The sequence below is a fragment of the Monodon monoceros genome, unplaced genomic scaffold, assembly GCF_005190385.1.
Source record: "Monodon monoceros isolate NGI ecotype Baffin Bay Population unplaced genomic scaffold, NGI_Narwhal_1 Super_Scaffold_1, whole genome shotgun sequence".
In the NCBI taxonomy this organism is placed as follows: Eukaryota; Metazoa; Chordata; class Mammalia; order Artiodactyla; family Monodontidae; genus Monodon; species Monodon monoceros.
In genome coordinates this window covers 65,512,661-65,539,474 of record NW_021703765.1, presented here as the reverse complement: position 1 = coordinate 65,539,474, position 26,814 = coordinate 65,512,661, and the positions used below count along the sequence as shown (strand labels likewise).

General features: G+C 41.4%; 1 protein-coding gene across 2 annotated transcripts in view; it reads right to left on the bottom strand.

Annotated features, from left to right (window-relative positions):
- CHEK2 (checkpoint kinase 2) overlaps positions 1-26,814 on the bottom strand; it is a 39,283-nt gene extending 12,469 nt beyond the window's left edge. For both annotated transcript variants that reach the window (XR_003795171.1, XM_029233242.1), the window contains exons 1-8: positions 26,310-26,814; positions 17,654-17,778; positions 17,388-17,535; positions 14,406-14,496; positions 11,686-11,794; positions 9,317-9,370; positions 3,271-3,332; positions 1,643-1,742 (exon numbers count right to left, since the gene is read on the bottom strand). Coding sequence is in view for 1 of the 2 variants with exons in the window: in XM_029233242.1 (XP_029089075.1) it covers positions 1,643-1,742; positions 3,271-3,332; positions 9,317-9,370; positions 11,686-11,794; positions 14,406-14,496; positions 17,388-17,535; positions 17,654-17,778; positions 26,310-26,631 (1,011 nt within the window). In the remaining variant the exon portion in view is untranslated. The remainder of the gene's footprint in view (positions 1-1,642; positions 1,743-3,270; positions 3,333-9,316; positions 9,371-11,685; positions 11,795-14,405; positions 14,497-17,387; positions 17,536-17,653; positions 17,779-26,309) is intronic.

Sequence of the window (26,814 nt, the reverse complement as noted above, 5' to 3'; positions counted from 1 at the left end):
AGAGAGAGAGAGAGAGAGAGAGAGAGAGAGAGAGAGAGAGAGAGAGACACACACACACACACACACATTTTACAGCTGGATGAAACTGTAAGCCATGTTACTCACAACCATATTCCCCCAAATCATAGAAAACCACTGGATAAATGGATTAGTGTTTACAAATTTGTTTGTAAGAAACTCTTTAAAAAAGTAGAAAAATGGGGCTTCCCTGGTGGCGCAGTGGTTGAGAATCCGCCTGCTGATGCAGGGGGCGCGGGTTCGTGCCCCGGTCCGGGAAGATCCCACATGCTGCAGAGCGGCTAGGCCCGTGAGCCGTGGCCGCTGAGCCTGCGCATCCAGAGCCTGTGCTCCGCAACAGGAGAGGCCACAACAGTGAAAGGCCCACATACCGCAAAAAAAAAAAAGTAGAAAAATGAAAAAGGCAACTTATGACAGTAGACATTTTACTTCACTCTTCAAAATAATAACTATCCCTTCATATTGGCAGAAACAGAAGATGTCAATTTCAATAATAAAAATGTAAATGGATGATATAAAATATTATGAGACCATCTTAAACGATAAAAATTCCACCAAAATAGTATATTTGGTTATTCCATCCCTGAGAATATTTTTAAAGGGACTCTGTAAAGTACACATGTGTAGATTATCTGTTTGAACACCCAGAGTTAACATATTCCTTGATGCAAAGATTAGTCTTTGAAAACTATGGCTGAAATAGAATGGTGATATTTCTTTGTGTATTCATTTTTATATACTAAGTCATATTTCTTTAGGAAAAAAAGTTTCCCACATCCACTGATCTGCACTCAATTCATCTTAATATTCTTGGTATAATATAAGGTTGGGAACAAACCATTAAGAGAGTAAAGCACTGGTTAGGTATTTATGGGCTTCAATTTTCTCTGGATATCCCTCTGGCCTAGAGGAAAAATACTCCAAGACACCTCCACTCATCTGGTGAAGCCCCCAGGGTGGGCACCCAGGTAGACCAGCCCCTGGAAAATCTCCCTCAATCCTCACCCAATGCAAGAGCTGCTCCCAATCACTGCGTCTCTTGTACACAGTAGGTTCTCAAGGGAAGAGGCCTTGGCAGGGAATCGCCACAACCAAATCTGGGTTGAGAAAGGGTGATGTTCTCTGAAGCATGCAGGGTGCCATCAGCTGTTCCTCCACCCAACACTTGCCCCGAATATTGAAGAGAAGGCAGAGCATGTGCCTGCCCGCGTGCCTGCTACAGTTAACAAGATACTACATGTGTAAGAAACCCCTAGCACTGTGCCACGGGGGTGTGATCTGTCCTCATACCTGCCCAGCTCCCCCTTGAGAGGTAAGGGGGATTTTTGCAAGGATCAGGCAGCAGTAGAGATCCCTTCCCCTCCAGGAATACCTCCAAGCTAAAGAGAGGCCATGTGGGACTGTGTTTATTTCTTTAACTTCGTTTTTTTTACTCTCTTAAGCCTCACAGCAAGAACTTTCTCATCTGAGTCAAAGGGGTGGGATGTTTTTGCCAAGAATGGAACAACCCACACACACACTCTGTTCTCTGGGTTTTTATCCCTGGTCCCTCATCTTCTGCCTAACTGGGAGAGTAACACTTAAAAGAAAGTACACTCTCAAAAGCAGCAAGGGCTTCTCTTACCTGCACAGCCAGGAGCATCTGGTAAAAATAGAGTTTGCATGTAGCTTCTTTCAGGCGCTTATTTCCCACCACCCTATCAAACAGCTCTCCTCCTTCCATCCTGAAACACACAGGCAAAGCAGGGGGTTCATTCCTGGAGGGAAGCTCACTTGGAAGGAAAAGAATAACACAAACAAAGCAAACTCATTAAGACAAGCAAAGTGTTCATTCACTCGACTCCCATTTGTAAAAGCATTAAGGTAATAAGCCTCGTCCACAACAAAGATGTGCCCATTGGAAACTAAGGAACAAGAAAAGATGGAGGAAGAGCACGGTGGGAATTGGAGACGCTTGGGGAGCTTTTAAAAAATCTGATGCAGTAGATCAGAGGTGGGACCCAGGAGTTTGCATTTTTATTGTGCACCCCAGGTGGTTCTGAGATTGGTGTAGAGGAGAAAGCAGGAACCTACAATCAACTGGGGTCTGAACCCCAGCTCCACCACTTCCCAGCTGTGGGACTTTGGGCAAGTTACACAACCTCTCTGAGCTTGTTTCTATCTCCTCAAAAAATGGGGATAAAATCCCACCTACCTTGATGGCTGTTGTAAAAATTAAGAGATAACTGATGTAGGTAAAGCACCTGGCACAGTGGAGATGCTTGGCAAGATTATTCAATCCCTCTGCAATTCAGTTCTCATTTCTGTAAAGTGGACCCAAAAACAGTAACTCACCAATAACTTGTAAGTAATCTGGATGACAGGAAAGTTAAATGAGTCAATCCCTGTGACGTGCTTAGAGCAGGACTTGGCTCATATTAAGTGCTTAATTAGTATCAGTTACTGTTATTGTATTATTATTACTATTACTATTATTATTAAAATGTTTTAACTAGATCCAGTCAAATAACAATCTCCTATTTCATAGCAACAGATATTCCCTTAAGTACAAGGGCTGTCCAGTCTCTCCTAGTGCTATGACTGGGGCTGCTATTTACTCTCTAATCTTAATGGTCAGCCAGCATAGCCACTGTTTCCCGCTCAGGAGTAAAGCCTTGTCTGTCTGCCATGACAGCCACTCCCAGAAACATGGCACATTTATGCAGAACGAACATCAAAACAGGTCTCTTCCAGGAATGAGACAGGCAATTATTTTAATCACACCAAATAAACCTGCAAGAAAACCAGCACCTGAAAGATACTCAGGTGTCACCATGCAACCTGGTACTATGATCCTAAGCAGCAAGGGCCACCCAGGCCAGTTATTTCAGAGTAATAATATGCACCTGTGTTTGAGCACCTAGTGTGCCAGGTGCTCTGCTGGGGGATTCCAGACCTCACAGCATTTGAACCTTATGCATCTGTGCCTGGGGTTATCATTATTACCCCAATTTAACACAGGGAATATGATACTCAGAGAGGTGAAGTAAACTAACCCATGGGTAGACAGTCAGTCACCAGCAGAGTAAGATTCAAACACAAGCCTCCGATCCACATGCCTTTGGACACACTAGAGGGATTTTAGAATTGATACTAACCCCCCACCACATACATACACTGAGGGTCCCCAGCATGGATAAATGCAAGCCACCATTAGGCTCTTTGGTGGCTTATAAACGTTTAAATGGAAACAAAAAAAAGTTTACTACTCACAATTCCAAAACAATATAATAATCTTCGGCATCAAAAAAGTCTTTAATCTTGATGATACAAGGCTAAAAGGGGAAAAAAGAGGAAAAGTAGTGAGAAGCTCCCCAAGAGGAAAACCCCAAGAGCAGAACTCAGGACATCCACCCAAGGGGTCAAGGAGGCCCAGACCAGGCCTCTGGCCCCCTGCCTCGGTACACTTTGAATTCCACGCACAGGGGAAGGCAGAACACAGCACAGCTGGCTCCTGAGTGAGAAAATACAAGAAACTCTCCACCCCACCAAGCTGGTAAGAGAACAGTTCACGCTTTGTATACAAGGCTGGTGCCAAGGAAGGGAGGCCAGTCTCCTCCCAGCCTTCCTCCTCACTGACCCCCAAGCACAAGGACTCAAGGACACCTAAGGAACCTGGGAGCCTAGCAGGTAGCATGAATAAAAGGAGCAGGCCAGATGGGGAGCCCAGCCATCCTGCCAGACAGCAGGGCTATTCAGCTCCAAGCAACTGGCACCACAGGGCACCCCATGTGGAAAGATCCTCCATTTTCCAAGAGAAGAGGGAAATTCCAGTTTCATACGAACTCTACAGCACATCTGTGGGGTGGAGGAGAGAGACACACACACACATCTTTGGCTCATAGTTTGTGACCTCTGATCAATGCTGGGTGCATTTGCTGAAGAACAACAGAGAATAGTATTGTACAGTTTAAAATGCATATTTAATAGAATGATTTTATACTTGGAAAACACACCTATTGTTTTCATAGTACAAATGACTGACAGTAAAGCTAGTGGTCGGGGTCGAAAAATGATGTGGTGAGTATCTATTAGGGACATACACTCCCACCCAGCAGAGAAAAGGGCTGTGGTTATGTCTGAATTAAAGGGAAGGGCTTCCCTGGTGGCGTAATAGTTAAGAATCCACCTTCTCATGCAGGGGACATGGATTCAAGCCCTGGTCCGGGAAGATCCCACATGCCGTGGAGCAACTAAGCCCATGTGCCACAACTGCTGAGCCTGAGCTCTAGAGCCCATGTGCCACGACTCCTGAAGCCCATGTGCCTAGAGCCCATGCTCCGCAACAAAAGAAGCCACCGCAATGAGAAGCCCGCGCACTGCAACAGAGTAGCCCCCACTCGCCACAACTAGAGAAAGCCCGCGCGCAGCAACAAAGACCCAACGTGGCCAAAAGTAAATAAATAAATTTGTAAAAAAAAAAAAAAGAATTAAAGAGAAGAGAGCTGTAAGATTTTTACTTATTTATTTATTTATTTTTGGTCACAACCTGCAGCATGTGGGATCTTAGTTCCCCGACCAGGGATCAAACCCGTGCCCCCTGCATTGGTAGCACAGAGTCTTAACCACTGGACCGCCAGGCAAGTCCCATAAGATTTTTAGATTTTAGATTAAAAAGAATAGCAAAACCTGCCAGAGTGATCTTGCTACAAAGCAAATTTCATCACTTCCATCGCTGATTAAAATCCTCCAAGTAGGGACTTCCCTGGTGGTCCAGTGGTAAAGAATCTACCTTACAATGGCAGGGGACACAGGTTCGATCCCTGGTTGGGGAACTAAGATCCCACATACTGTGGGGCAACTAAGCCCGCACGTCCCAACTACTGAGCTCAAGCACCTCAACTAGAGAGCCTGTGTGCCGCAAACTAGAGCCCATGCGCCAGAATGAAAGATCCCGCACACCTCAGCGAAGATCCCACGTGCCACAACTAAGACCTGATGCAGCCAAACATAAATTAAATAAATAAATCTTAAAGAAAACAATCCTCCAAGTGGTATCTCCCCGTGATGAACTGTTAGACAGTGGTGAATGAATGCCCCACAGCCTCCCCAGCACGATGGATCTTGGAAATACAATGCCGAGTGGAAAAGGCAAGTCTCGACAGACATCAAAGAGTATGAGGTAGATTTAATTGTATGGGCAAAGTTTTTGTTGTTAAATTAACGGTGAGTTCAAAGGTGTTCACTTTATTGGTTTGCTTTATAATTTACACTTATTTTACACATGTCAAATATTATATAATTTTAAATTATTTAAAGGAAGAAAGGGAGAAGAGTGAGGAGGAGGAAAGGAAGGGAGGAAGACAAGAAAAAAGAAATCCTTTAGCACCTTGCTGCCTAGAGGCTAAATTCCAACTTCTCAGCAGGGATTAGCAAGCCCTTCAAGACCCAGCCTCGTCCTGTCCCCACCCACCACCCCAGCCTCATCTCCTGCGACCTGTCCCAGAAATCCTCCTTTCCAGGCCACAAAACTCCTGGCCCACCTCAGACTCTCTCCCTGTGTCACACTTTTGCTCACACTACCCTCTAGGCCTGGTGATCCAGCCTTCTGGCACACTTGGCCTCAGGCATCAAGCCCCATCTCAAATGTCCCCCTTGGAATTGAGATCCACACTTCCTGCAGTGGCTCTAATCTGTGTTGCCCCACGAGGAAACTGACACCCACCACAAGTCTCCTTTCACTGCATGGGCTGAGTCAAGTCTTATTTATCTTTCTGAGACCAACACTCAGCAGAGCAGCTGGCACACAGGAGACACCCATATGCTGCCCAGATTAATACCATCAACATCAATAACAGACACACCACCCAGTGAGGGTGAGCCCTGCCAGCCACATTTTGGTCATGGACTAAACAGCCATGGGGTCAGGCTGAGAGCAAACCATTTCCACCTCTCCTTACCTATGATCATATCATAGTATACTTGGCTCTGCATGACCATTTGTTATTGTCACAATAATGGAAACACTGAATATGCACTGTAGTATTACATTAAGAGGAACAGAAAGGAAAGGAGAGCTGAAATTCTCATATAACAGGAAGGCAATGAGCTATTATCATTAATAAACCAAGAGAGAGCAGTTTATGTGTATTATGTAGAAATACAGAGGTAAATTCTTTAAAAATCACCCCAATGTTCACTGCAGCACTATTTACAATACCCAGGACATGAAAGCAACCTAAATGTCCACCAACAGAGGAATGGATAAAGAAGATGTGGTACATATATATATACAATGGAATATTACCCAGCCATAAAAAGGAATGAAATAGTGCCATTTGCAGAGATGTGGATGGACCTAGAGACTGTCATACAGAGTGAAGTCAGAAAGAGAAAAACAAATATCATATAATATTGCTTATATGTGAAATCTAGAGAAATGGTACAGGTGAACTTATTTGCAAAGCAGAAATAGACTCACAGATGTAGAGAACAAACTTATGGTTAGCAAGGCGGGACGGGGAGGATGGGATGAATTGGGACTGACATACATACACTATTATGTATGACATAACTAATGAGAACCTACTGTAGAGCACAGGGAACTCTACTTAATGCTCTGTGGTGACCTAAACGGAAAGGAAATCTAAAAAAGAGTGGATATATATACGTATAACTGATTCACTTTGCTGCACAGCAGAAACTAACATAACATTGTAAAGCAACTATACTCCAAAAAATTTTAATTTTTAAAAAATTCTTAAAAAAAAAAAGCTGAGGGTTTCCCTGGTGGCTCAGTGGTTCAGAGTCTGCCTGCCGATGCGGGGGACACAGGTTCGTGGCCCGGTCTGGGAGGATCCCACATGCCACGGAGCGGCTGGGCCCGTGAGCCATGGCCGCTGAGCCTGCGCGTCTGGGGCCTGTGCTCCGCAACGAGAGAGGCCATAACAGTGAGAGGCCCGCGTACCGCTAAAAAAAAAAAATGCTGCAAGAGTTTTAAAATGCAGGGAGGGAGATGCATGTGATATTTTGATAAAATGAAAAGCAGAAGAAAAGACACACACATGGAAAAGGAATAGGAGATGAGAGGAAGGAATGGAAACTGCTTGGTCTGCTTGGTTTCATCACTGGCAGTGCCCTTCTGGGAATGGGTGGGGCTGGGAGCTGACAGAGCAAGAACAGGCCCCCACTAGATGGAGCCATCATGGGCTGTCTCCAGTCCCCACTATCTCCAGGGCCATGGGCTGCAGCTGTCATAGCTGAAAGTGTCTCTCAGAAACCAGAAGCCACCAACCCAGACCCTCCACTTAGGTCCTACAGGGCAAAGGGTAGGGAATTACTGATCATGTCATTCCCCTAGTGTGTTCCCTGTGCTGAACCTTTATGAGCACATCTCATTCAAGTCTCACACTGACCTTTGAGGTAAGTATCCTACTGTCTCCACTGTACAGATGAGGGAATAGAGGCTCTGCAAAGTGAAATGACATGCTCAGAGCAAGGATGGGAACCCAGGTCTGTCTTCCCACTACACTGAAGCCACATAAGAGGAGGGATGACCAAGTCCATCTGTGCTCACTGCCCGGAGCCTAGAAAACAGGCTGGCACAACAAACATTTGACAATTGATAAATCAACAGCAGACTCCAAAGGCCAGGGTCTATTGGACTCTGCTAGGCTCTACTCATTGTCCCCAAACATCAAAACACACTCATGAGCCCATCTTTGTCCCCAAAGATGTCCCCAAACATCAAAATGCACTCATGAGCCCATCTTTAATTCCCAAGGGCTTCCAAGTGCCCCTGTAAATTGCCAACAAATACCTCCAAAGATCTCTTTTAGGGTTTTAAATTCCTCTCCTCTGAAGCGGACATTGGATTTGTATAAATGTTATGTTTGGGGATCTTCTGACATCAGAGAAAATTCTCTGAGGATTCTAAGTGTTTATCTTTAGGGGATGTTTGAAGCAACACCACCCCAGAAAATTAGAGGGCTCCTCTCTTTAAAGAGATTCCAGATCCCATGGAAAAAGGAGGTGAATGCAGGGAAGAGGAAGAAGTTGCAAGGGCATTAGAAGAAAGTCAAGCAGGAAGGTCAGCCACTCACATTCTTATGGGTTTTCGGATCCATCACGAGTTCTAAAGGAAGCTATTGAATTACCGTGTCCCTGTGATGTTGTTCTTAGTTTCTATTTGCTGTTAGGACAGTCTGAGCAGGTCAGAGAAGGGAGAAGAAACCTTTTGTTGTTTGGAGGTTAAGAACCAGAATCAGACAATCCTTAGCTGGACAGACTGAAGGTTTCATTTCAAGTTTAACTCCAGTGCCTACCTAGCTCAGGACTGCATGGGGGCCCATGAATTAATGACAAAACAGAAAGAATAAAAAGGAAGATGGGATCAGTCCCACTAGTACAACTTTCTCTTCTCACATCTTTAGGTTCTTTCCATTGAGACAAGGTCATCACTGCACAAAAAAGACAAGAACTATTTATACTCAATGAGGCCACAGGCACCGTTTAATCATCCAGGATGTTGTCGTACTTATTGGATACCCTTGGATTCATTTGATTTATTCCAACTGAGGTGAATGGAAATCGGCACCATCAAGAGGTATTTAGAGTTGTGAAAATTTCAGGTATAATTAAACGAAATGTATCAAATGAGCATTGTCTCCACAAACATAATCAGTTGATCAAGCACCCATAAGACATTATATTTAGGAGACTTACTGTGTCTTTTGGTCCAGAACTAACTCAGTGGAAATATCACATAATTGTTTAATCATAAAAATCTTTATAAAGTATTGTCCTTTCACGGGGAGGGGGAAGGGTAAGCTGGGACAAAGTAAGAGAGTGGCATGGACTTAATATACACTACCAAATGTAAAACAGATAGCTAGTGGGAAGCAGCCGCATAGCACAAGGAGATCAGCTCGGTGCTTTGTGACCACCTAGAGGGCTGGGATAGGGAGGGTGGGCGGGAGACGCAACAGGGAGGGGATATGGGGATATATGTATATGTATAGCTGATTCACTTTGTTATACAGCAGAAACTAACAGAACACTGGAAAACAATTATACTCCAATAAAGATGTTAAAAAAAAAAAAAGTATTGTCCTCTCAAAATTTCAGGGTAAAGCTCTTCCCAGCTAAATGATAGCTAAACACATGCATGCATGCATACACACACAAACACACACGTACACACACACAATTAAGGAACCCAGGTTAATACTAGCTTTATTACACTGAAGTGCTTTGCACTCTCCCCATATTTTGACATAAATGAATTTAAGTATGGGTCATTTTTTATGGCAGTACTTACATGATTTAGTTTTTTCAAAATTTCTATTTCTGTTTCAACATTGAGTGCTGGATCCTTTGGAAAAAAAAATAACATTAGAGTTTATTAGTAACAACGATAACCAATATTCAGAAAATATTTACAGTTCAATTTAGCTGAGTAAAGGCTGCCTGGACTTCCCTGGTGGCGCAGTGGTTAAGAATCTGCTTGCCGGGGCTTCCCTGGTGGCGCAGTGGTTAAGAGTCCACCTGCCAATGCAGGGGACACGGCTTCGAGCCCTGGTCCAGGAAGATCCCACATGCCACGGAGCAACTAAGCCCGTGCACCACAACTACTGAGCCTGTGTTCTAGAGCCCGCGAGCCACAACTACTGAGCCTGCACGCCACAACTACTGAAGCCCGCCTGCCTAGAGCCCATGCTCCTCAACAGGAGAAGCCACCGCAATGAGAAGCCCACGCACCACAACGAAGAGTAACCCCTGCTCGCCACAACTAGAAAAAGCCCTCGCGCAGCAACGAAGACCCAACGTAGCCAAAACTAAATTAATTAATTAATTGATTTAAAAAAAAAAAAAAAAAAAAAAAAGGCTGCCTGAGTTCCAAAGTCAGCACTATTCATACAGAGAAATCAAGGCGCAGAGGTGGATGAATTACACAACTCACCTAAAATCACCCTACTAAATGCTTGGCAAATAGTAAGCATTCAATAATGACCAGGCTCTATGCCAAGCTCTTTATTTAAAAGGGTCATCTCACGTAAGCCTCATGATCCAAGTGAACTGGGTTCTAAAAGTATCCCCGTTTCACAGATGAAACAACTGAGGCTCAGAGAAAGGAAGCCACTTGCTGCAGTTCCCACAGCCAGAAACAAAGTGTGTTTCCACTGTTCTCACACTGACCTGGTAAGCTCTGCTTGTCTCATCAACTGAGGAATTGCTTACATTCATAAAAATGATACAACAAACAAAAACCACAGACAAGAAGGTATTCAATTAAAATGTGTAAAGAAAACGTCAAGTCACATTTCTAATAATAGAGCAGACCCAGGTTCCAATTTCAAGTGCAAGCTGAGATATTTACTGAGACTCTAAGGAGAGGAGGCTTCAGGGTAGCGAAGTTGCTCTCCGTTACAATTCCAAAAGGATGACTCGAGTTACTCAACCTCACGGGCTACACCCTCCACAAGCAAAGAAGATATAGAATTACATATTTATGTAAAATGGACTTCAGCGAAGAAACCCAGATGTTTAATTTTAAAAACGTGCCTCTTCCTGTAAGCCAGTAAACTTATTACCAAATCCGGGTGTACTCTGATGATGGAGAGGTCTAAAGAGTCCGATAGGATTTGAAAGATGAAATTAAGAAGTAAAATTGTGCTCCAAGTCATTAAGAATCTGGTAGGTTATTTTCTTCCCCCCAAAATGGGAAACAAATCCAGAATCACAGGGGAAAGATCTATAACAATGTGAACACTGAAAGGAAATTCCTCTTGCTGTGTGAGAATGGCATTGTCTAGGGAGAAAAAAAAAAAGAAATTGATCTTTAAAGAATGTTAGAGTATAATAGCCAGAAACAGCTGGCCACAAAGGAAAACGTGATTAGAGGCTATGTTTTACATTACTTTGTTGGGTCATGTGTTGAAAGACAAATACACTTGGCCACTTCAGCGACGCATAAGCGTGTTATTACAGAAAATGTAATAAAATGAATGGTTACCATATAAAGAGACTATTAAAATAATTTAATTAAGATTTTAAAAAATCTATAAACATGAAGGTATTCATTGCCACGTTATCAGGAAGAGCAAAGAATTAGAAATTACCTAAATGACCTAACTTATCTAAATGATCAACCAGAGAAACAGTTGAATAAATTATGATAAAATTGGTGAAACAGAGACTCGATCATCAAAAAGGATATATTAGGGAAAAGTATATATATTAATGTTTATGTGAAAAAGCAAAATTGTATACACAATATGATCTCAACCATCTAGAAATAGAAATTCATAGGAACAAAGACTAGAAGGAAGGAGAAAACTGAAAACAGCTGTGGGGTTACAGTGGTGGGGATATGGCTGGATTTTTTTTTTTTCCTAATTTCCTTTCATTTATTGTAAAAACAGTCTTGTAACAACTTGGAAGGGGAAAAAAAAGCAAAAACAAGCTCCTGCTATGTGTATTATAATGTATAACCAAATATTTTTGGAACCAAATTATCTATAAGTAAGTGTTTAGATTAGTTGAATATACTCAAAAATTTTCAATGTTCTTTGATAAAAATTCTGAGCAATAAATCCTTCCTGACATTGAAAATCACCACTCTAAAATTATTTGGGGAAGGTAAGAAGTGTTAAGAACGACCAAACAGCCACAAACAAGGGTACTTACTGCCTCTCTCTCGGAGCCAATAGCAAACTTCCTTTTGCTGATGATCTTTATGGCTACTTTCTTACACGTCTTCCTCTCGAAAGCTAGCTTCACCTCACCACAGGCGCCACTACAGGGAAAAACACAGCAAGTGACGTGACTGTCAAAATGTTTTTAATCCTGAGACCCACCACTCCTGAACTGGCCTCAACCATTTCAAGTTAAAGACAGCCCATTGTCTCTGTTTTCAGAAACCTCACCAGTGTAAAATGTCAAAGGCATAAGTGAATAGGGACCATCCAGCAACAATGAGTCAGCTCCAAATGCCACTTTTTGAGCTGAGTCATATAGACTTAGGTCTTGCTGTCACCCCAGACTGTGAAACTCTCAGAAAGACACTAAGAACAAATCAGAGAGAAATGATTTATCCCAGGGGCCAGAGAAAGACCAAATACAACCAAGTCCAAGTTAAAAATGAGTGCCTGAAACAAGTAATAGTAAACAGCAACTGCAAATTAATTACTTTCACTGATCCATTTCTCTTCTTTCTTATCCTCTGTCTTCAAAGGAAGTGCGTAAGCAGTTGATGCCATAAATTGCACCGAAAATAAAATCACAATACATAAGAAACCAAAAGTGCACCATGAATCTGCTTGCAGCAAGCTCCTGAAGATTTGCAGTTAATTGGGATGCTAAAATGGAGGAGGACTGCTACCCAGGATGACACCCAGTACAGTTAATCAAGCATCAGTCACCCATTACCTGCCGCAAGTAGACTTTTCTAACCACTGTGGGTTGGGGGATGGGGTGAGGGGGTGGCCAAGACATCTTTTTTACTATGTATTGTGTATATACATAACAACATTTGCCATTGTAATCATTCTTTTTTGTCAATCCTATTAACATGAACAAAAATCGCGTTTTATTTTTTTTGTTTTGTGGGGTTTTTTTTTTGCTTTATCTTAAAGATTCTTTTTTTTTTATTGGTGTATAGTTGCTTTACATGCCATTATAATCATTTTAAAGTGTACAATTCAGTGGCATTAAGTACATCCACAATGCTGTGCAGCCATCACCTCTATCTAGTTCCGGAAATTTTTCATCAGCACAAATGGAAACCCCAAACCCATTAAGTGTTCACTCTCCTTTTTCCCTGCCCCCAGCCCCTGGCAACCTCTAATCTGCTTTCTCTCTCTATGGATTTGCCTGCTCAGAATATCTCACATCAGTGGAATCATAAACTATGTGGTCTTTTGTGTCTGACTTCTTTCACTTGGAATGTTTTGAAGGTTCACCCATGCTGTAGCATGTATCATATTCCATTCCTTTTTATAGCTAAATAATAGCCCATTTTATGGATATATCACATTTTGTGTATCCATTCTTTTGTTGATGGACACTTAGGTTGTTCCCACCTTTTCACTACTGTGAATAGAGCTGCAGTGAACTGTTCGTGCACAAGTTTTTGTTGAACATCTGTTTTCTATCTGGGGGGTATATACCTAACAAGGGGAATTACTGCGTCATATGGTAATTCTGTTTAACTTTTTGAGAAAACATCAAACTATTTCCCACAGTGGCTGCACCATTTTACATTCCCAACAGCAGTGCATAAGGGTGCCAATTTCTCCGCATCCTCACGAACACATGTCACTTTCCATCTCTTTATTATGGCCATCCTAATGGGTGTGAAGCAGCATCTCATTGTGGTTTTGATTTGCACTTCCCTAATGACTAATGATGCTGAGTATCTTCTCAAGTGGTTTTTGGCCATTTCTGTATCTTCTTTGGAGAAATGTCCTTTGCCCATTTTTAAATTGGGTTATCTTTTTGTTGTTGAGTTGTAAAAGTTCTTTATTCTAAATACTAGATTCTTATCAGATATATCATTTGCAGTATTTTCTCTCATTTTATGGCTTGTGTTTCACTCTCTTGATAGTGTCTTTTGAGGCAAAAGTTTTAAAATTTGACGAAGTCTAATTTTTCTATTTTTTTCTTTCGTTGCTTGCGCTTTTGGTGCCGTTTAAGAAACCACTGCTGGGACGTCCCTGGTGGTGCAGTGGTTAAGAATCCATCTGCCAATGCAGGGGACATGGATTGCAGCCCTGGTCTGGGAAGATCCCACATGCTGCAGAGCAACTAAGCCCATGCGCCACAACTACTGAGCCTGCGTTCTAGAGCCCGTGAGCCACAACTACTGAAGCCCTCACACCTAGAGCCCGTGCTCCTCAATAAGAGAAGCCACCTCAATGATAAGCCCACACAACGCAATGAAGAGCAGCACCCCCTTGCCGCAACTAGAGAAAGCCCGCGTGCAGCAACAAAGACCCAACGCAGACAAAGATAAGATAAAATTAAAAAAAAAAAAAAAAAAAAAGAAATGCAATAAATGTTTCTTTATGGAAGGTAATGAAAATGTTCTAAAACTGATTGTGGTAAAGGCTTCACAGCTCTGTGAATATACTAAAAACCACTGAACTGTATATTTTTTAATGGGTGAATTGTATGGTATGCAAGTTATATCTCAATAAAACTGCTTTTAAAAAGTTATCACCAATAAAATTTATAAAGAAAAACTACTCAACTGATCATTATAAGTCAATAACATATCTATCACAAATAAGTACCCTACAAATGTTATGAATACATAATGAATGCCATAAAACCAGGAACAAAAAACTAACCAATGACAAAAGTTTAGAAAGAAATTAAGTGCAAGTTCCATAAGAAAAAAAAATTACCTTCCAAGAGTTTTGGACATGATGTATTCGTCTCTTAATTCCTTGGGATAAACTGACTGATCATCTACAGTCAGATCAAAAAATACAAAAACTAAGGAAAAAATGGCAGAAATAGGTCTCATTAATCCATTTGATAAAGAAAAGATAAATGGTCCTATAACTTAGTAAACATATGGAATATAAGACAATCGTTCTTAATTCCATTTAATATCTAACCCCAAAGAAATCATTTAGCTAGGCTAATGCATGTCGTGAAACCCTTGAAAAATGATGACAGACAAGCTTCATTCCACAATGGAAACACACAGCATCATTCTCACTATAATGCAGGAAACTCATACATAAATGCTATTCTTATTCTTTGACCTCAGAACAGTTATCAACTGCACAGGCCCAGAAGCAAAAGGCAATTAGTTTGAATCTAGAAAATATGTTCTAGGCAAGTAAATATCCCAAAAGAATCAGGCCAGAGGTCACATACTAGTATTATCTTCTCTCAACCATTTCTACCTTTACCTAGCTGGTATTTTATAGTGCAAGCCACCTTGAACTTACTTGTAAAATTAACTAAATAACACTTTCCAAAAAAATCCCCTTTATTTCTTCATTATTCGGCCTGTAACTCAGAAAAAGAAAACCAAAAAACTGCTCATTTCATAATTTAACCATCCATTGGGCCAAACCTGCAATCAGTTATCAAACATTCCAGTTCTACAAAGTGGTAAATTTTCAACTGCCTATAATATCTGGAAAGAGTGAAATTTGTTAAGACCCTTGAGTTTCTCAGATTTCAGGTGATGGGTCTTGACCTCCCTGGAGTAACCTAGAGATCCAGTCTCTGGCATAAATCTGAACCAGCTCAACATGCTTCAATCCAGGCTGGTCCCCAGAAGGCAGACAGCTGCCTAATGAATGAGACCTGCTGGCTACCTAGGATACAACTGCTCCTCCCTGCTTATTGATACTGATGAACCTAGATGTTACAGTGACACCTGAGAATCAGGGAATTTGAGGGGCTCTGGAGATGTATTTTCCCAAGTGTCGAGGTCTACTTCAGGGGCTGTAAACTCAGTTGCCTACACAAGCCAGGAAGGTCATACACACAGGTAAGGCTGGAGTGAGTGTAAGATATGGAGCAGTGGAGACTTGAACAAGAAAACATCATCCATCTAAAGGAGGAAGCCTCTACTTAGCACCTGCAAATCCTCAAATTAGGGATAATATGCTCAAGTATGGCCAGATATTCCATCTTTTCAAAGAAAACTGGATTTTCATATCAAAGCACAAACATCAGCAAAGGCCTAAAAGAATGTCAATAGGCTGAATCAGTCTGCAGAGTACCAGTTTTGTTTTGTTTTGTTTTGTTTTTGTGGTACACAGGCCTCTCACTGTTGTGGCCTCTCTCGTTGTGGAGCACAGGCTCCGGACACGCAGGCTCAGCGGCCATGGCTCACGGGCCCAGCTGCTCCACGGCATGTGGGATCTTCCCGGACCGGGGCACGAACCCATGTCCCCTGCATCGGCAGGCAGACTCTCAACCACTGCGCCACCAGGGAAGCCCCAGAGTACCAGTTTGATCGATTTCCATCACGGCCAGCTTCAGGTCACATAACACTTTTGTTCAAATAAGAAAAGGTGCCCTTCAGATAGAACAATTAGAAAAAGATGGCACACCACTTGTCAAGTAGAGGACAGGCCACATTTCAGCAACCAGTTGCCCACCTCAACCAGGTGCTCACAAACAACAAAAGCCTGTGCCGCTGTCCTGACTATAATTATCAGACAGGAAATAAAAGTTAGAAAACAGGAGAAACTAAGGCAATCATAAAATGTACTACAGGATGTCCAGAATAGCCATAATTCTGAGATGCCAGTCTGAAGACTGGCTGCATGAGAATCACCTGGGCAGGATTTTTTAAATCCCTGGAACTAGTGGATCAGGATTTATGGGACAGTGCCTCTGGGAATCTATATTTTTAAGGTGTTATCCACACAAACACATACCATTCCAAGCCGCTCAACTCTCAGATAGTTTTGGGAAGTTCTGTGAGTTTTTTTTCAAATTAAAGAAACGAGAGTATTCCTCGTGTCCAAGATTTCAAAATCACTGAGAGCTATATTTAATTCTGTAGGTTGTTTTTATTCACACCGAATGACAACTATTCATTTTAGATGTGATATTCATGAAGTTTTAGAATAAATGCTTATAAAATACTACCCGATAATGATGATAAACATCTCCACTTTCAAAGGATAACCACGTCATATTTAAGAAGGTGGAAGGTCTAAATTGAGATTGTTACAGAAAAACCCATAGCCTAATGCCGGGTTATATATAATAGTTCAATAAATATATGCAGAAATTAATGACCGAAAGGAATAAAGAAAGGGAAGAATAAGGAAGGAAGAGAAAAAGAGGGGGAAGGGATGAACTAATGGCCTAAAATAACAACTCATAGATAGCTAAGACAGATGTGATAAAAGTGAATCAATTAATGAATGATAACTAAGCAAAATGATAATTTAAAGCATATGGCTTTAAATAAAACTAATCAAACCAATTAAACCTTAGAAAATCTGTCTTGATAGAACTTTTGATTGTTAAAAAAATGCAACTAGGGGGCTTCCCTGGTGGCGCAGTGGTTGAGAGTCCGCCTGCCGATGCAGGGGACACGGGTTCATGCCCCAGTCCGGGAAGATCCCACATGCCGTGGAGTGACTGGGCCCGTGAGCCATGGCTGCTGAACCTGCGCGTCCAGAGCCTGCACATCTGGAGACTGTGCTCCGCAACGGAAGAGGCCACAGCAGTGAGAAGCCCACGTACTGGGAAAAAAAAAAAAAAATGCAACTAGGATTGAGGTGAATCTTGAATACTAACCTACTTACTTTATGTACCTAACCATACTCTGCAAAGGACACAATGTCATTTTTCCTTTTATACAGGAAGAAAAAATTCCAGTAACCAGAAGATAATAATATTACCTTTATTACTCCATACTGAAAGTGCAATTTCAGAATTGTTATTCAAAGGAAGGCGTCTTCCTTTCCCTACAAGATCTCTATTTACAAAGGTTCCATTCCCACTGTGATCTTCTATGTAGGCGATGTAAGAGTTTTTAGGACCCATTTCCTAAGACAGAAAACATTTTATTTCAAAGTTTTACTGGTGGAGTGTTTCAGTGGGGAGACAACTAAGAGTGATGTCTAGATGACCAGTTCTCCCAAATGTATGGATATTTGCCACCTACTCTGAAGATCCGAAAGTGCTTCTTGCTGTAAGTCCGGTATTTATCGGTTCTTTTCAGCAGGGGTTCATCAAAGCAGTATTCACAGTTTCTATCTCTCCCAAACCAGTAGCTGTCATTAACACACTCTGTAACACAAAAGCACACCCCAGAGGGCTGTTGAATTTCATGTATCAAACACCTTTAAAAACTGTTCATAAAATCTGCTTGTAGGAAAATAGCCTAAGAAGGCAATCAAAATTATAGATTTGTCCATCAAGATTTTGTAAGATTCAAAATCAGTGGGGAGAAAAAAACCAAATATTTCCAACGAGTTTAACAAATTATGGTTTACACATAGCCATGAAATGTAAGCAGTCATTAAAATTCTCAAATAATTTTTAATGACTTGGAAAAATACTTATGATATAATAATAACTTCCTACTTATTACTCTCCTGAGGCTTCCCATCATGCTTAGTATGAAATCTACACTCCGCATGGCAGGCTAGATGCTCAGGATCTGGCCCCTGCCCCCCTCCCAACTTCACCTTGTACCTCTCCCCTTGATCACTACACTCAGCTCCACTGGCCTCCTTCCACTGCCCCAAATATGCTGGGTTCAACCTCCCTTGGGGCCTTTGAATTCTTCATTCCCAGTGATTTGAATGGCCATCTTGCCTTTTGTGTCTGCAAATTACCATCTTCCACTCAGCTTTCTGTATAAGCACACTCCCAGCTCACCACCCACCCACCATAATCACAAGAGCCTGTTCTGCTTCCCTCTATAACTGAAAATTATCTTGATTATTTGTATATTGTCTCCTGGCATCCCCCTATTAGAACAAATTCCAGAAGGGCAGCCTTGAGTCTCTTGTTTACAAATACAGCTCCAGCACCTAGGACAATGCATATGGTAGGCAAGCAAAATGTTCACGGAAAGACAGACTAGGGAAAATATTACCAACTCATGCCACAATCAAAGGACTATTTCCCTAATATCTGTAAAGTTGATGGAAACAAACCAAATGTCCTACAATGGATGAATGGATAAACAAATTGTGATATCACAAATTGTGATATTTACATACAATGGACTATTTTCCACCCATAAAAAGGAATAAATGCTAAAGCTAAAACTCATACATCTACAACATGGATGAACCTTGAAAACATTATGCTAAGTGAAAGAAGCCAGACACAAAATGCCACAGACTGTATGACTGTATTTATATGAAATATCCAGAATAGCTAAATCCATAGATATGAAATGCAGATTGGTGGTTGCCAGGGGCAGAGGAGGAAGGGATGGGTAGTAACTGCTTAATGGATATAGGGTTTCATTTTGGAGTAAAGGAAGTATTTCAGAACTGGACAGAAGTGGTGGTTGCACAATGTTGTGAATGTACTAACGGTCACTGAACTGTTCACATTAAAATCGTTAATTTTAGGGACTTCCCTGGTGGTGCAATGGTTAGGAATCTGCCTGCCAATGCAGGGGACATGGGTTTGATCCCTGGTCTGGGAAGATCCCACATGCCATGGAGCAACCAAGCCCACGCACCATAACTACTGAGCCTGTGCTCTAGAGCCCACAAGCCACAACTACTGAGCCTGCGTGTCACAACTACTGAAGCCTGCACGCCTAGAGCCTGTGCTCTGCAACAAGAGACGCCACTGCAATGAGAAGCCCGCGCACCGCAGCAAAAAGTAGCTCCCACTCGTCGCAACTAGAGAAAGCCCACACACAGCAACAAAGACCCAATGCAGCCATAAATAAATAAATAAATAAGTTTTTTAAATGGTTAATTTTATGTTATGTGAATTTCACCTCAGTTCCTTAGTTATATGTGCACACACCCATTGGTCCAGAAATCCCACTTCTAGGAATTTATCCTACAGACAGAATCATACGTATTACGAAAGGACATAAGGACATATGTACAAGGTTATTCACTATAGCATTATTCCTTTTTTTTTATAAATTTATTTATCTATTTATTTATTTTTGGCTGCATTGGGTCTTCATTGCTGCGAACGGGCTTTCTCTAGTTGCGGCGAGCGGGGGCTACTCTTCGTTGCGGTGTGTGGGCTTCCCATTGTGTTGGCTTCTCTTGTTGCAGAGTATGGGCTCTAGGCGTGCGGGCTTCAGTAGTTGTGGCTCCTGGGCTCTAGAGCACAGGCTTAGTTGCTCCGCAGCATGCGGGATCTTCCCGGACCAGGGATTGAACCCATGTCCCCTGCATTGGCAGGCAGATTCTTAACCACTGTGCCACCAGGGGAGACCTATAGCATTACTCTTATAGCAACAACTTTAATGTCCATTAGTAAAGGGCTAGTTCAATAAATTTATATATCTACAAAAGAAATGGGGATCTTTACATTCTGATAGAAGAATGTCTAAGATACATTGTTAAATATAAACAACAGGTTACAACCAGTGTGTTGTAAATTACAGTTGGTATAAATAATAAAGGGGGGAAAAGAACACATAGATACTTAGTTGCTTATATGTGCACCAAATATTTCTGGAAGGCTACATAAGAAATCAGCAATCCTGGGAGGTAGTTGGGGGAAAGACAGAAATTGGATGAAGGCCTTGCACCTGTTTTCAATTTTGCACCTAATGCAAATATAACCTCTTCAAAAAGTTAAATTAATTGCTTAAAGAGTTTGCAGTCTGGTTGGGAGACAAACAGGGGAAGCAACAACAATACAGCAGGTAGACTCTCGAGGGAAAGCACAGATGCAAGGCTGTGGCAACTCTGCCTGGGACTATCAAAAAGGCTTCATGAGGCAAGACAGGAAGGATAGATTGAACAGCCCTTTGGAAGGCAACATGGCAGTACACATTACAAGGTAAAGCCATGCCCATTCTATGATCCAGCAACTCAACACAGGCTCTACCCTAGAGAGACATTTGTCCAAATGACCAAGGAGACAAGGACATTCAATGCAGTCTTGCTTGCAGGAATAAACAATGGCAACAACCTAAGCATCTATTAACAGGGAAAGGTATAAATGAACCGTGGTACTTCTACTAGAAACCAGGAGCTTCTGGGACAGTTGAGAAGGAAAGGCATGGAGATTTTATCAGGACACCAACAGTCCAGGGATGATGGACAGAGAGTGGAAGGGGAGGCTGCCCAAGAAGAGCCTGCTCTGACCTTGGCTCATTAGAGGAGCCCTCAGGAAAGATGTGTGGAGGAGGGCAGGAACAGCAAGGCAGGAGGCAAAGGGACCAAAACTCTCAGTGAGGCAGTTAGGAGTAAGAACTCCAGGAAGATGGGCCCCTTCTCCTAGTAGTGAAGAATGGGGCACAGTTGAGATGGTGACAGGGGAGAGGAACATCACAAACAAGACAAGGATGTCTGCTCTTAAAACTTCTATTCTGGGGCTTCCCTAGTGGCGCAGTGATTGAGAGTCCGCCTGCCGATGCAGGGGACACGGGTTCGTGCCCCAGTCTGGGAAGATCCCACATGCCGCGGAGCAGCTGGGCCCGTGAGCCATGGCCACTGAGCCTGCGCGTCCGGAGCCTGTGCTCCGCAACGGGAGAGGCCACAACAGTGAGAGGCCCGCGTACCACAAAAACAAACAAACAAACAAAAAAAACACTTCTATTCCATGTAAGAGGTTCAGGCCAGGACAGTTAACAGAGGGAGGGAGAGGGAGATGAAAAGCCAAGGCATCCATATTGGAAAGGAAGAAGCAGATCTATCTAATCCTATTCACAAACAACATAATCTTATATGTAGAAAATCCTAAGGAACCCACTAAAAAAGATTAGCCCAAATAAACAAGTTCAGCAACATTACAGGATACAAGATCAACATTCAAAGACCACTTGTATTTCTATACACTAGCAATGGACAACCTAAAATGAAATTAAGAAAATAATTCCATTTACAATAGCATAAAAAGAATAAAATACTTGGGAATAAAGTTAACAAAAGAAGCGTGAATCTTATACTCTAAAAGCTACAAAACATTGTTGGAAAAAATTTGAAAGACCTATGTAAATGTGCATGGATTGGAAGACTTAATGTTGTTAAGATGGCAAAACTCCCATACTATACACAATTCCTATCAAAATCCCAGCTGCCTTCTTTGCAGAAATTAACAAGCTCAAACTAAAATTCCTATAAAAAAGCAAGGACCGGGAATAGCAAAACAATCTTGAAAATGAAGTACAAAGGGCTTACTTACATTTTGCAGTTTCAAAACTTACTACAGGACTTCCCTGGTGGCACAGTGGTCAAGAATCCACCTGCCAATGCAGTGGACACAGGTTCAAGCCCTGATCCAGGAAGATCCCACATGCTGTGAAGCACTAAGCCCATGCACCACAACTACTGAGCCTGCACTCTAGAGCCCACAAGCCACAACTACTGAGCCCGTGTGCCACAGTTACTGAAGCCCACGTACCTAGAGCCTGTGCTCCGCAACAAGAGAAGCTACCACAATGAGAAGCACGCGATGAAGAGTAGCAATGAAGAGTAGCCCCCGCTCACTGCAACTAGAGAAAGCCCACGCGCAGCAACAAAGACCCAATGCAGCCAAAAATAAATAAATAAATAAAAATTTAAAAACTTACTACAAAGCTATCATAATCAAGACAGTGTGGGGGCTTCCCTGATGGCGGAGTGGTTGAGAATCTGCCTGCTAATGCAGGGGACACGGGTTTGAGCCCTGGTCTGGGAGGATCCCACATGCTGCGGAGCAACTAGGACCGTGAGCCACAACTACTGAGCCTGCACATCTGGAGCTTGTGCTCCGCAACAAGAGAGGCCGCGATAGTGAGAGGCCCGCGCACTGCAAGGAAGAGTGGACCCCGCTTGCCACAACTAGAGAAAGCCCTCGCATAGAAACGAAGACCCAACACAGCAAAAATTAATTAATTAATTAATAAACTCCTACCCCCAACATCTAAAAAAAAAAAAAAAAGATTAAAAAAAAAAGTGTGGTACTAGTGAAAGGTTAGGCATACAGATCAATGGAAAAAAATTAAGAGACAGAAAATAAATCACATTTACAGTCAACTGATTTTCAACAAGGTGCCAACGCAATTCATTGGGGAAAAAATAGTCTTTTCTAATGGTGCTAGGACAAGTGGATATCTACATGTAAAATAATCTAGTTGGAACTTACCTCACACCATATGCAAAAAGCAACTGAAAGAGAATCAAAGATTAATTGCAGGAACTAAAACTATAAGAAGAAAAAATAGTGATAAGGCTTTGTAACCTTGGGTTAAGCAATTCTGTCTAGATATGACCCCAAAGCACAAGAAACGAAAGAAAAAATATAAAAATTGGACATAATTAAAATTTAAAATGAGTGTGAATCAAAGAACATCATCAAGAAAGTGAAAAGAAGTGAATGGGGGAAAATATTTGCAAAACACATATCTAGTAAGGGATTTATATCTACCATATAAAAAAGGACACTTACAACTCAATAATAAGACAAACAATCCAATTTAAAAATGAGCAAAGATGGGGATATATGTTTATGTATAGCTGATTCACTTTGTTATAAAGCAGAAACTAACACACCACTGTAAAGCAATTGTACTCCAATAAAGATTTTTTAAAAAATAAAATAAAAATGAGCAAAGGATATGAATAGACATTTCTCCAAATACATAAAAATGACCAATAAGCACATGAAAAGATGTTTAACATCATTAGAGCCACCAGGGAAATGTAAAACAAAATCACAATGAGATACCACTTCACACCTACTACGATGATGAAAATCAAAAGACAGATATTAAGTGGTGGCGAAATGTGGAGAAATTAGAACCCTCATACATTAGTAGTGGGAATATGGAATAGTGCAGCTGCTGTGGAAAACAGTTTGGTGGTTTCTTAAAAACTTTAACATGTTATCCAGCAATTCCACTCCTAGGCACTAAATACCCCCAAAAAAATTGAAAACAGAGACTCAAACAGATACTTGTCACAAATATTCATAGCAGCATTTTTCAAAATGGCCAAAAGGTCCAAATGTCCATCAACAGAAGGGATAAAGAAAATGTGATGTATACAATATTATTATTCAGATATATTATTCAGACATAAAAAGAAACAAAGTTCTGATACATGATACAACATGAATGAACTTTGAAAATATTATGCTACATGAAAGAAGCCAGATACAAAAGGACAAATATTATGATTTCACTTAAATTAAATATCTAGAATAGGTAAATTCAAAGACAGAGAAAATAGGTTAGAAATTACCAAAAGAACTCAATGGGGAAAGGATAACCTCTTCAATAAATGGTGCTGGGAAAACTGAATAACCACATGCAGAAGAATGAAATTGGACCCCTATCTTATACCACTCACAAAAATTAATTTGAAATCGATTAAGGACTTAAACAGAAGAAGTGAAACCGTAAAACTAGAAGAAAGCAAATGGTAATTATGTGATGTGAAGGAGGTGTTAGCTAAGGCTATGGAGATCATTTTGCAATATATAAGTGTATCAAACTGTACACCTTAAACTTACACAATGTTATATATGTCACTTATATATGTCTCAATAAAGCTAGGGGGGAAAAGAAATTACCAGAGGAAAAAATTTTGGAAATAGATAATGGTGATGGTTGCACAACTTTGTGAAAGTACTAATGCCAATGGACTGCATACTTAATGGTTAAAATGGCAAAATTTTATGTTATATATATTTTATCACAATGAAAAGAAGTAAACATTAAAAAATACTAAGGAATAAAGTTTTTAAAGTGCAAGACTTGTACCCTGAAAACTACAAAACACTGTTGAAAGAAATTAAAGAAGACCTAAATAAATGAAAGCTACCCCATGTTCACAGATTGGAAGACTTAATACAGTTAAGATGGGAATATTACCCATATTGATCTACAGATTTAATTCCAGCTGCCTTCTTTGCAGGAAGTGACAAGCTTATCTTAAAATTCCTATGGAAAAGTAAAGAACCATAGTAGTCAAAATAATCTTGAAAAAGAACAAATCAGGACTCACTCTGGATTTCAAAATTTACTACAAAGCTACAGTAATCAAGATTTTGTGGTACTGGCATAAGGACAGACACATAGATCCATGGAACAGAACTGAAAATCCAGAATTAAACCCCACATTTATGGTCAAATGATCTTTAATGAGGGTGTCAACACCATTCAAGGGGGAAAGAGTAGTCTCTTCAAGAAATAGTGCTCGGGGGGCTTCCCTGGTGGCGCAATGGTTAAGAATCCACCTGCCAATACAGGGGACACGGGTTCGAACCCTAGCCCGGGAAGATCCCATATGCCGCGGAGCAGCTAAGCCTGTGCACCACAACTACTGAGCCTGCACTCTACAGCCTGCGAGCCACAACTACTGAGCCCGCACTCTAGAGCCCACGTGCTACAACTACTGAAGCCCTCATACCTAGAGCCTATGCTCCACAACAAGAGAAGCCACAGTGATGAGAAGCCCATGCACCACAACGAAGAGTAGCCACCACTCACCACAATTAGAGAAAGCCCACGTGCAGCAACAAAGATCCAACACAGCCAAAAATAAATAAATTTATAAAAAAGAAAAAAGAAAGAAATAGTGCTCGGACAATAGTGCTGTACATTCCCATGCCAAAGGATGAATTTGGACAATACCTCATATCATGTACAAAAATCAACTCAAAAGCGATAAGAGCTAAAACTGTAAATTATTTAGAAGAAAAGATAGGTGTGAATCAATAACAAATAATAACAATAAAATATTATAGCTTCTCTTTATTGAGCAATTACTTTATGCTGGTCTCCCTAACAAGCTCTTTGTGTATGTAATCTTAAGTTTAAAGGAGATACACCCAACTTCACCCTAACTCACCATTTCTGTGTCCCACTCACCATACATCAGCCCTAAGCCTAGCTTAAATATATAGCTTAAATGAGTAAAAATTAGCTTCAAATGCTTACTTCTAAATTTAAAGTTGTATGTATGAATATTGCTATATTATTTCTCCATTTTTTACTGTTTTTTTCAAGTCATGAAAGTTGCACGTGACATAAAAGGGAAGGGTGAGTGACAAGATACAAAATGGTACATTAGCCATTCATTTCTTTACATTATTATTTTCTATTCCATTAATGTCAAGTTCTTTTTTTTTTTTTTTGTAATGAAGAGGTCATTTTAATTCAAAACAGAGGAAAAATGCTACTTAAGACATACCGAGAGCAAAGCCTTACTGTTGGAACCAGGTGTCAGAGAGGATGAGTATATTTAAACAGCAAGGTTGGCTATTTTGAGATAAAAATAAGTAACAGGGAGTCAACAAATAACCTTCCCCATTCTGAAACTGTAAAACTGATTCTCTGACACTGCTGCACCACCAGCAGGAGTTAAGTGGTGAAGTTTCTGTGATTAGATGACAAATGTTTGCAAGCTTGCATGAATCAGCGTTTTTCTAGGGAAAAGATCCACAACCCTCTTCAGATGGACAACACATGGGAGACGCCCAATTAATGTTTGCTGAAAGTATAAATGAAGGGGCTCTACAGCAAGTAAGAGCCCGTGCACAACCCAAAACTGCTTCCTTGGTTCCATCTTTCATTACCTTCAAACTCCAGAATCATTCCAGGAGTGTCTTGAGCTGTCTGTTGCAACAACTTTCTAAAACTGTTTTTCTGAACAAAATATTACAAAGGGTCTTACCGAGATTAGAGAATCCATCCTGAAGGGCCCATAATCGAGCCCAAGGGGCAGGGACAGGCTCCTCGGGTTCTTGGTCCTCGGGAATAGAATAGAGTTCCTGCGTGGACACTGTGTCTAAGGAGCTCAGCGTACCCGAGCTGGAGTGAGAGGACTGGCTGGACGTGGGCACTGTGCTGGTGGAGGAGCTGGACGTGCCCTGGGACTGTGAAGATGAGCCGTGTGGCTGTGAGGAGGGACCGTGGGACTGCGAGAAGCCACCTTGGGACTGCGGGGAGGCACTGCCATGGGGCTGATGACACTCCACATCCGTCTCCCGAGACATCACCACCTCAAAAATAAGTGTCCAACAGTAAGGTGAATTTCAAGGAACAAGACATCGTAAAGGTCAAGAGTAAAGGATGGGTATATTACAACAGCCAAAAAAAAAAAAAGATCCAGGATACGCATGCTCTGCAAAAATTAAAATTCTAGGGCTTCCCTGGTGGCGCAGTGGTTGGGAGTCCAC